Source organism: Ahaetulla prasina, chromosome 1, assembly GCF_028640845.1.
Source record: "Ahaetulla prasina isolate Xishuangbanna chromosome 1, ASM2864084v1, whole genome shotgun sequence".
Lineage (NCBI taxonomy): Eukaryota > Metazoa > Chordata > Lepidosauria > Squamata > Colubridae > Ahaetulla > Ahaetulla prasina.
Genome location: NC_080539.1, coordinates 40,321,318 through 40,332,940, shown reverse-complemented (window position 1 = coordinate 40,332,940; position 11,623 = coordinate 40,321,318). Strand labels below are relative to the sequence as shown.

The window sequence follows — 11,623 nt, the reverse complement described above, 5'->3', positions numbered from 1 at the left end:
CTGAACCTTGATTGAAAGTGGTCTGGATCAGGGGTCCTCAAACGACTGGCCCCAGGCTGCAGCATGCAAACAAGTGAAGCCCCATCTATGGATGCAAGCAGCATGCGAAACCATGCCCCCTCCAGGCCGCAGAAAAACTTCTCTCCATGGAACCGGTACCTGGTGCCCAAATGTTTGGGGGCCGCTGGTCCAGATAATTCTCTTCATCCAAGGTTCTCTGCAGCTTCCACACATCCACTGTCTTCACAATCTTCCCTGAGAAGGGAAGATTGGAAACTGGTGAAAACTATACAACTTGATTGTGTCAAGCAATGTCCTCTTAGGAGGGGGTGCACCACTTCTTCTTTATGAGCTGGTGGGGCCACTCCCTCTTTCAAGGAGGAGTTAACTACCATCCGGACCCAATCCTGCACCCCCTCCCACACATTTAATAAGACAGGAAGGGCATGGATCCGGTGACTGAAGTAGCTGCTGAGAAGGCCTGATTCACTTCCTTCAGATTCTAGGGTTCAAACTCTAAAACTAATCATTTCCACTGAATTAAAGCTATTAAGGAAAAGGGAAAAATATTTAATCCAGGTCCTGGAATGTCAGAAAAGCAGACATTTGGGATCATTGTACAAGAGAGGATAATATAGCAATATTTTTCTCTAAGACAATCAATAAACTTGTGGCACTCAGACTTAAGCATCATACTAAAAACCAAACTATGCACTGTATTAGAATAATTACCCTGTTTCCCCCAAAATAAGACATCCCGATAATAAGCCCAATTGGGCTTTTGAGCGCATGGCAATAAGGCCAAGTGCTTATTTCAGGGTTCAAAAAAATATAAGACAGGGTCTTATTTTCAAGGAAACATGGTATATACTCACTTCAGAAATTAACTTCAACCCTTTCTGTTTCCTATGGTGCTTAGTACAAAGTTTTAAATTAGGAAATTTGGCTAATAATTAAAATAGTTATAGCTACAATTTAATTTTTATCCATGTATAAATAAGTGTAATATACAATAGTAATATACAGTATCAAACAATCTTAATAAATTTATATTTCAGATTTCTAAACTACCCATCTCCCTTCAAAGAGGGGCTCTTTGTTAATGTTAAGACCACCACTAAAATAAAAAGTTTTGGTAACTCTGAATTGTACATAATACCTAAAACACCAATGTAATGTGAATAGGAATTTTGCTGAAAGAAAAGAGGAAGAAAAAAAATTCTTGCCAATAGGGAAATGCTGATAGCCTTTACTTAGGGAGATGCCATTCTAGCCAGAAAAGGCTTCTAGGAATCAAGCCACATAGGGCCAAAGCTAGTATTATGATTTGCACTAAGAAATGTATAAATACGTAATCAATTGAGGCAGGAGTGAAATCTACTTATCTTCCTTACTGGCCCTGCGTGTACGCTCACGTCACATGCATACACGGACCTGCGCATGTGCAAAACCTTCACATGTGCAGAAGGTAAAAAACACACTGAACACAATGACACCCGGGCAGAGTTTTGCTCTGCCATCACTACCGGATCGCTGAACCACCAGCCATGACCTCGCGATCCAGATCACAAGATCTGGTCAGAACTGGGAGCATTTCACTCCTGAACTGAGGTTAGTCACTCTTGATATATTTGCATATTAAAAAATACAAACACTATCATCCCAGGCTTCAAGACCAGCTGCAAAAAGGAACTCTTGCATTACTTATAAAAGAAATGCATGTTCAATTATGAACATCTACAACTGCTGAAAATATTCATAAAGTACAGTACATATTTATGATTCTTCCAGAGCTCTAAAAACATCACCCTGCTTTTCATCAGCACCAAAAACTGGTAGCTGGCATCCCCCAGTCTTATCCAATTATACTGCCAATAACTGTACCAATGATAGCTGACTATTAGCAAATCTTCCCAGTTTTGACAGGAAACATATAAAGATTATAGTGTAAGTCATCAAGTAGACTTAATGCAGGAAGTAAAAAAGCACCATCACAAAAAAAATCAGTTTATATCACACCTCAACCACTGTAGTCTTTGCTTTCTAATCAGTTAAGCCCAGTCCTCATACATCTAAAGGGCATCCATTTGTATCATTTAAAGACTACAGTTGTTCATACACAACACAAATATGACTTACAAATACGATTACTAAAAGACAGAAATGACAAATTTAAAAACTTTGCGATTTTAATGAAAAAGGAATGGCTTTAGATATATTTAATTTTTAATTTTAAAGAGGTGACGGAAAGATAATCCTTAAAAAAAGCAAGTTCTCAACTGCCAAGGTAATACTTTAAGATGACAGCAAAAGGAGTATTTCTAACACATTTGAGTAACTCAACAGTCACTTACTCGGAACATAAGGAAATTTTATTGCTGCCAAGATATATATAGGCCTAGTCCATCAGTATTAGCTGAAATAGATGCAAAAGAAGTTCTGAACTATTACTTAAGATCCTGACATGTCAGATAATCCTGCATTACTGGGGTAAGACTCTTTAACTATTAAGTGTCACAGAACTAAAATCCTTCAGTTTTACAGGCTAAACCAAACTTTGAATTATGTCCAGAAGAATATCATAGAAACACCAATTTCCAGTCATAAGCAAATAGGCAAGCAAAGCCTATTATTAGGAGAAGCTCATAACTCCCACTGTGGATCAGATGAGAAGGGTAAATATAGCACTTTGTATATCAGCAAATAAACATTTGTACAGTTTATTCTGTCTGTAGTTCATAGATTTTAAAATGTAGAAAAAGTTTCTGCAAACTTTTCTGGAAGTTTCTGCATACTTGTTTTGGAAAAGCTAGCACAAAGGCTAGGTATTTTAAAAAAATCTGAAAGTATCTTTGCCTCTGAGACACTTGAGATACTAAAACTTTTCCAATTCTTTAAAACTAAAAAAACTATTAGTTTTTATACATATTTGTTAACAATAAATCAATTTGGTATGCAGATGTTAAGAAATGAGTGGAATAAAGAACTTGAGGTTCCTATATTATGGAAATGTTTTAACTTCTATAGCAAGAGTGTCAATAGACCTCAAATTACAACTTACACAACAAAAATATTTAGAATGTATTTGATTCCATTATGTTCATATAGAAAAACTGTAAAAACAGCATTTTGTTGGATATGTAATAAGGATAATTTTTTTTGTTTAAAGATGTTTCTATACTTAATTTTGGGAGAAAATATTACATGATTATGCAACAAAAGCTAAAAATATTACAGTATAATATTCTTCTAAATTATATACCTAATACATGGAATTTGAAAAATAATATAAAATGGATTCTCTATCCTTATGACTAAAAGGCTGATATTGCAGCATTGGAAATATAAAAGTATGGCTTCATTTACTGAATGGATTCTGATTGCCCTTGCTACTTATGAGCAGATTGATATAGATTTTATATTGGTGAATATAATAAAATATAGGACTCATACAAAATATAATTTTTAAAAAAGAGCTGTATAAATATATTAGAAAAATATACATACTTTGAACATTTGCATTCAATTAGTATATATAGAAATGTAACTTTATTCTTTGAATTTTTCTTTGTTGTATTTGTTTCACTTTTTGCTAAAACAGTTTCTTTTGACAATTTTTTATTAATTAAAAAACAAAAAAAATCCATAAGAATGCGAACCAATTTACATCTCTTTAATAGCTCAAAGTAGCAAAATAAAAGTCTGTATATTCATATTACATTTATATTCCTTCAACCCCTCATTAATGAAATATTACATATAATCAAAAATTATATGTACACATTGAATTTTTGTAAGATTTTGGCATTTGTTTTTTTATCTCCTTATACTGAATGATTATATTGATATCCCACTTGGCACAAATGACAAGGCTCAAATTATCTGACTTCAAACACATAATGCAATGACTCAGCTCTCTGAAAAAGGCTCTAAAGTTGGGAAAACTGGTAGGAAAGAAAAGAGGAAGAGGATCATTTTAGGAACAGGTTGTGATGGAGAAAATCTATGTAGTAGACAGCAGTTGAAATTGATGGCACATAATATCAAATGACTTTTCTTGTTGTGGTAGCACCAAAGATAAACTATAAAGAATGAAGGTATTTTCCATTTTAAAAGTATTCGTAGATTCTATAATTCCGCAAAAGAGTATTTATTGTCAATAAAAGCTGCTAACCACTTTTTTTTGCTTGTCACAGTTTGAGATAATGTACTTTCCTGCGATTAGAAAAATCTCAGGATTTCAAAAATATGTTACAGGCAGGTGTTGCATTTGTATGTTCATATTCAGAAGCATCTTCTTCAACATGATGTTCTTCAATTAAAATTATTTCTGGGAACATATATTACACAAATGAAATAATACAGATTTCTACATATACAGGAAAACAGCTTATGCATGTGAATGTGTTGTTAGTACTAGAAATAAGGTTTTAAATACATATTTGGATGGTATTGTATACTTCTGGAAACAAGTCACTCTATTCATTTGAAAATATCTGTCAGCTTTTAGACAATGTACAAAGGGCTATGAATTCTTGTTTTTTAAAAGAACGCCAAAGGCATTAAACACAAGGAAAAATTATCTGGTATTCTATCATATTTCTATGAAATTTAACATATACATGGGCATATAGAAACCTGTATATATTATCAGTAATTACTCAATCAAAGGGAACAGTTCTACTACTTCAGAAGGATTCTTGTGCTATGCTGAATTGGCAGACTCATGAACTGCATTTCCTATTACTATACTTTTTTTGTCACTCAGTGTTTTAACAACAGATGTAGCTGGCGACTGAAGTACTTTTCGTGAAAGCCTCATTCTTCCATCAGTTGGATCACGTCCAAAGTATTTCACCTGTTTATAGAAGAAAATGAGATTGAGCTCAGGATGCAGCATGATTTATGGAGTTTAATTTTTTAGTGAAAAAAATGACAATGTTATTTTTTTAGAATTAATGATATATAGAATTCTAAATTAAAGTATTGACATCTTTAAAATCTTTTAAATAAATAAATAAAAATAAGAGAACTATCAGAAATTATTTAACATTTCAGTGCAAGTAATATTTTTCGGTCTTCAAATGACAGTTATGTTGCATCTATGCACAAAGATTTCCACTGGTGTATTGAAGTATTAAATTTGTGAAATCAGATCTTCCTAAATATAGCACAATGGCTACATCATAAGTCTTGATCATACTGTTAATTTTACTATCAAGATTGAGTCTCATAACAATTTATTGCCACTTAAGTTCCTTATTATACCCCACCTTTTTACTCTGGCAAATGCTTAAAGCAGCTAACAAAATCTAAAAAATAGAATATTAAAATAAAATGGACTGTTGATGGAGATTCTCAATCATCCAGGTCCTGGTTGTCCCAAAGGTGCTTTTCCAAAAGGCTACTGGACTTTTCCTGGATTTCCCCTCCACTGAGAACATTTTGCTTCCCATCCAAGAAGCGATTTCAGTTCTTAGATGAGAAGCGAAATGTTTTCAAGGAAAAAAAAATCATTTGGGACAAAAGGATTGAAATTAATAAAATAAAATAAATGGTACCTGTTTAAGAATTAGAAGTGTGAAAGTAATGAATGATTTTCTAGAACTTAAGAGTGGGATAATATTTTATAGCAAAAATCAGTTGGTCTATTGGTACTAGGCACTAGGCTCGACAGCAGGAGATGATGAGTTTTAGTCCTGCCCTAGCCATGAAAGCCAGCTGGATAACCTTGGGCCAGTCATTTTCTCTCGGCCCAACTCAGAAGGTTATTGTAGGAAAAATAGGAAGACGGTCTACTAGGTATGTTCGTTGCCTTGGGGTTATTTGTAAAAATAATAAAGGTGGTATAAGGTAGTATACAAAGAAGCAAGTAAATGAAGTAGCCGAAGATAAATGGTGAAAATGTTGTTAATGAATCAAACTAGATAAGAATAAGAAATGGGAGACAAACCCTAAAAAAATGGATTTTATATATGCTGAATTTATATTAATTTAGCATGCAGGTGATCCTTGGTTAAGGACTCCTTGTTCAGCAACTGTTCAAATCTGTAATGATGCTGAATTAGTGGCAGCTACAATTTATCCTCAGAGTTCTGGTTCTCTCAGCCTCCCTGCAGTCACCATTTGTAATCTTCCTTAGTGGCTTTCGACAAGCAAAGTCAATGGAGAACCTAGCAGGATTATACATACTCGCATATACATACACACGAGGGCATGTGTAAACACACACATAAACACTCTTCTGAATATTCTGGTGTGAAATGTAACAAGTTTATGATCTGAAATGTATTTCCCAGCATTCTGAACTACAGTGAAAGTAACAGTTCTTGGAGGAGAATGTGTCTGTAGTTAAGCATATATAGTAGTTATCACCTCCAATCACATATAATAAAGATGTAACAAGTTACCTGGATTTCTTGACCGATTTGTAATCCAATAGCACTAGGATGCTGAATCTAGAACAAAATATTTCATTATAGTTGTCCTATAGCTTCAGATTGCTTTCAGTACAACAGCATATACAATAGTTTCTATAAAATTTACTTTTCTTATGAATTATTTCCCAAATTTCTAACTCCCTTTTACTCTATATTAACAACTAATGAGAGAATAAGCAGGTACAAGGAATGTTTCAACAGTATTGCTTAATATAGGAGAAACACATGCTATCTATTAATAGCAGACATACACTTCTACTTGGCGCCACATCATAAACCAGGGCCTTCTATGGAAACACCACAAGTGACAAATGGCAATTTACTCAATAATATTGTTATATGAACAGAAAAATAAAAAAAGCACCTTTCTTTGATCCAACTGCGAGTTGTGAAGTAGAACAGGACTCATGTTTGGGTATAATTTTACCATCACCCCAGCATCTCTGCAGTTTTTAAAAAAGAAAAGAATGTGTCAGACAGAATGTTTATTTCATTATTCTGTATTTTTCGGACTATAAGACGCACTTTAGTTTTTGGGGAGGAAAATAAGAAAAAAACTATTTGGGAGTCTCCCGGAATACCCCCAATCAGCTGTTCCCAGAGGTGAACTTTAGCAACAGGTTTGTTGGTTGTGAGCTCTGCGCCTTGCTTTTTTTTTCAGCCTCTGAAAGCTCCGTTTGAGAGGCTTTTTTTAGCCTCTCAAAGGGAGGTTTTGGAGGCTTTTTTTTCAGCCTCTCAAAGGGAGGTTCTGGAGGCTTTTTTTAGCCTCTGAAACCTCCGTTTCAGAGGCTGGGTGGGGCTACATTCGGACTATATAATGCACCCAGATTTTCACCCTGTTTTGGAGGGTAAAAAGGTGCATCTTATACTCCAAAAATATGGTATTTTTATTTATTTTTCATTATCTATATACCTCTTCAATCAATTAAGGATTTATCAGTGAATAATATAGCATAAAGAAAACATATAATAAAAAGCATGCATGAATTCATTGATATATATACCCAGTCATATGGGGAAGGCCTAGCCTCTCATCTGCATCCCATGTATTCATGCAGAGGTGGTGGGCTACTCGCTTGTTAGACAACACTGCCCTTATTCCCTCTTTGCTTCAACATTTTGTGCAAATAAAGAACCTCATTTTATCTGACTGAGCACGTTATAAATGATTTAACTTTTAAAAGTATTTTATAATCCTTTCCTCAACTGAACTTTGTAAATATTGTCAAAAATCGTTACACAGTTAAGTTCTCTTCACCGAAAGAAAGGGCTGGGAAGTGGCTCACCAGGCTAATGCAGCCTGTTATTAACACACAACTGCCTGCAATTACAATTACTGCAGGCTCGAGTCCCACCAGGCCCAAGGTTGACTCAACCTTCCATCCTTTATAAGATGAGGACCCAGATTGTTGGGGGAGCAATAAGTTGACTTTGTATATAAATATACAAATAGGATGAGACTATTGCCTTACACAATGTAAGCCGCCCTGAGTCTTCAGAGAAGGGCGGGATATAAATTCGAATAAAAAAAAAAAAGGAAAAATATTTTTGAAATCATCACCTTTTCTTATTTTTGGAAGAGAAACAGGGAAGTCTTATCAATCACGTATTCAGTCTTATTGCTTCCCTTGTATCAGTTCACACACAAAAGCCTAATGAAACTCTCAGAGAATCACAAATGAATCCGTGTTAAAATGCAGTTAAGAGTGAGATAAGGTTGGGATAGCGTGCATCTCTGTCTTCCATTATTTATGTTATTTCTATGCAATTAAAATTATTAAAATTCCTTAAAAAACATACACAGAAGTAGTTGGGCAAGGAGGAGTCAGGCATAAAATGAAAGATTTTAGATTAATGCCTTAGTTAAGGTATTAACCCATCGTTTCCTCATTCTTCATTTCATTTTGTACATTACTGCCTGTTTCTTAATAATCCCTCCAACTAATATTGCTTTTTTTCCTCCTTAACAAAATTAGAATACTAGACTGGTTTGCTTCAGAATTTCCTCTGTTCCTAAGAAGTAGCCTAGAATGGTTACATATAAAAATGCTGAAATATTTTTTAAAAAATAAAGATTGTGAATATGTAGTAAGTGTATATGTAATGTGTGTGTGTGTGTGTGTGAGAGAGAGACACACACACACACACAGAGAGAACACACATTCATCCATATGCAGAAATACTATTTGTTCAACTTCACAAGATGCATTTGTTTACCTTAATTCAGTTATTGTTGCTGTATAAATAGCTCCAAATTCCAACTGATAGTCTTGCTATAAATACAAATAAAGAAGAGTCACAGAAGTAAAAGACATAAATATATGCGAAGAACAAAAACATCATTAAGTCAAGGGTTTTTTAGAACAGTTCAGCTTTTTAAAAATATGCAATATGACATGGACCTACTATTCAAAGAAAATATTAAAATTCTCAAAGACCCAGTTTGTCATTCATTCAATGTAGTACTTTGGAAATCAACTACAGGTAGTCCTTGACTTACAACAGTTCATTTATTGACAATTCAAATTTACAACAGCACTGAAAAAAGTGACTTATGACCATTTTTCACATTTATGACCATTGCCCATCATATGCTCAAAATTCAGATGCTTGGGCAACTGACTTGTATTTATGATGGCTGCAGTGTCCCAGGCTCGTGTGATTCCCTTTTGTGACCTTCTGACAAGCAAAGTCAATGGGGAAACCAGATTCACTTAACAACCAGGTTACTAATTTTGAAACTGCAATGATTCACTTAACAAAGATGGCAAGAAAGGTCATAAAATGGGGCAAAACTCAAGTAACAAATTCCTCTCTTAGCAACATAAATTTTGGGCACAATTGTGGTCATAAGTTATATTTTTTTTAAATCTATAAAACGTGTCCAGGCTGAAAAGGCTTGGAATAGGAAATGTAAATGCAACAGACTCCAAATGTCTGATATTTTTAGAAAATTATTATGAATAATAAAGCTAAAGATATTAAAAAGGCTCTTACATCATCTTTGCATATTTCATTTATAAATTCTTTTGCTTCATACATAGCTTCTGGTACTGGAGCAAATATGGAGAAAGTCTCTTCATCTACTTGGCTAACAGTTACCCCTTTGGAATAAAAGCAGGCTACAATTAGTATTTTATCTATTGTATTAGTTTTAAACAAAATGTGGGAAATATAAAATCAAAACAGAATTTACCTGTTTCAGCTTGAAGTTTCTTTAAATTATAACCTCCTGGTCCAAGAAATCTCGCTCTTTTTGTCAATGGTACCTGAATAGTTTCTGAAATGAACAAAATTCAAGACAGTTTAACACTAGGATTTAGGGGTTGACTTTTTCATTTGTTAATTTTGCCTTTCAGAAGAGTAGTATATAACAGCATGCTTGTATTTAGAAATCTAAATAAATCTCAAGTTCATTTGACCAATGAGAATATCCTAAAAATTGTGTTTTGCTCACAGGACACTGGAGTTGATAAAAGAGAAGATGGATATAATATTAAAGAATTTCTCTTATAGCACTATTATATCCACTCCAAATCTGCAGAGGGTTGGATAATCATCAAGAACAGAGAGACAACACAAAAAGAAAGAATAAATGAAAAACAGATACTATCCTTTGCCAGTTATATTAATGAACACATTTGCTAAACAAAATTAATAGATTAACAAAAATATTCCCCCCAGATTTTATCTGAATGTGGTTTCCTAGAAGTCTAAATGGGAAACAATACTCCACATAAATACCAACATTTGCTAACTATTTACAAAACCTTCTATAAATATTGCTACTATGATTTTTGCGGGGAAGCATTTATTTCTATTTAGAGCTATGCAGAGTAATTATTAACAGTGCTGTTTGTAATCAATGAAAACTGCCACATTGCAATTAAAGACAGAACTGCTATTAAAAAAACAAAATTAAAACAGGATTAGAAAAATTATATTGAATCAATTTTTATACTTGACACCAAAAGTTGGTAAAAGTACTACCTGTTTTTCCCCTTTGTTCCCTTCTCTCTCTGCTTTCCTTTTAATTTTTTTAATTTGAATGTTTACCCTTTGTGAAATTTAAATTCCCTTAAATATTTTTCTATTTTCCCTCAAGACAAACATGTTTTGATATCAATGATAAATACCCTTCTTTAATAGATTCTGATTTTATTGATACTATATGATTTAGAAAAGGTGGCTCAGTGGCTATGAGGCTGAGCTTGTCAATCGAAAGGTCGGTAGTTCAGCAGTTCAAATCCCTAGGGTTGCGTAACGGGATGAGCACCCGTTACTTCTGCCAACCTAGCAGTTCGAAAGCACATAAAAAATGCAAGTAGAAAAATAGGGACCACCTTTGGTGGGAAGGTAACAGCGTTCCATGTGCCTTTGGCGTTCAGTCATGCCGACCACATGACCACGGAGACGTCTTCGGACAGCGCTGGCTCTTCGGCTTTGAAACGGAGATGAGCACCGCCCTCTATAGTCGGGAACGACTAGCACATATGTATGAGGGGAACCTTTACCTTATATAATCTAGCAATCTTGGCAGGTCATATATGAAACTGAATTATTGGAATGAAAACCATAACTCAAAAAAGTCATAAATCTGTATGTACTGCAGATATATACATTTTCTTAAAATGATATTTTATGCATTTTAGGAGAAAACCCTCTCTAACCATGGCAGTTAAAAGTATAGGTCGTTACCTGTAAGTGGTCCATTCTCTTTTCTGTTTGGTCTAGGTTTTGCAATTACTTTGTTCATTATTTGCAAGATCTCTTTCTTTGCAACTATGGAAAAATGAATAACATTTTAATTTAAATACACAACATATACAATGAAACTTTTTCATTAAAAAATACTGCTGGTGTTCTGCCTTTCTTTTTAAATATGACTAATCAAGCAAATCCTTTCCAGCATTTCACCACCACAAGGATTTGAGACACTTTCAATCAGCTGTTCTATTAAGTTAAAAACAATGTTATTTCCAGTCTAGACCTTTATAAGGAATTAGTATAAGACCAAATCTTTTGTCCAGCTTTCTGTACTATTTCCAGTGCATCATGGAAGCCCTCTACATTTCCACTGATAGAGAATATTTATGAGACCCAGTTTCATCCAGTTGTTAAGGCAATGGACTAGAAAGCAGAAATGGTGAGTTCAAGTCTTGTTTAGCTGTGAAAGCCAGCTG

At 34.1% G+C, this 11,623-nt stretch overlaps 1 protein-coding gene across 3 annotated transcripts in view; it reads right to left on the bottom strand.

The window, feature by feature from the left end:
• Window positions 1-3,447: 3,447 nt before the first annotated feature.
• The window catches only part of PNPT1 (polyribonucleotide nucleotidyltransferase 1), a 37,533-nt gene continuing 29,357 nt past the window's right edge, over window positions 3,448-11,623 (bottom strand). For all 3 annotated transcript variants that reach the window (XM_058164911.1, XM_058164912.1, XM_058164913.1), the window contains exons 22-28: window positions 11,139-11,222; window positions 9,637-9,720; window positions 9,438-9,544; window positions 8,658-8,713; window positions 6,805-6,883; window positions 6,411-6,458; window positions 3,448-4,858 (exon numbers count right to left, since the gene is read on the bottom strand). In XM_058164911.1, coding sequence (XP_058020894.1) covers window positions 4,706-4,858; window positions 6,411-6,458; window positions 6,805-6,883; window positions 8,658-8,713; window positions 9,438-9,544; window positions 9,637-9,720; window positions 11,139-11,222 — 611 coding nt within the window. In that variant the 3' untranslated portion in view covers window positions 3,448-4,705. The remainder of the gene's footprint in view (window positions 4,859-6,410; window positions 6,459-6,804; window positions 6,884-8,657; window positions 8,714-9,437; window positions 9,545-9,636; window positions 9,721-11,138; window positions 11,223-11,623) is intronic.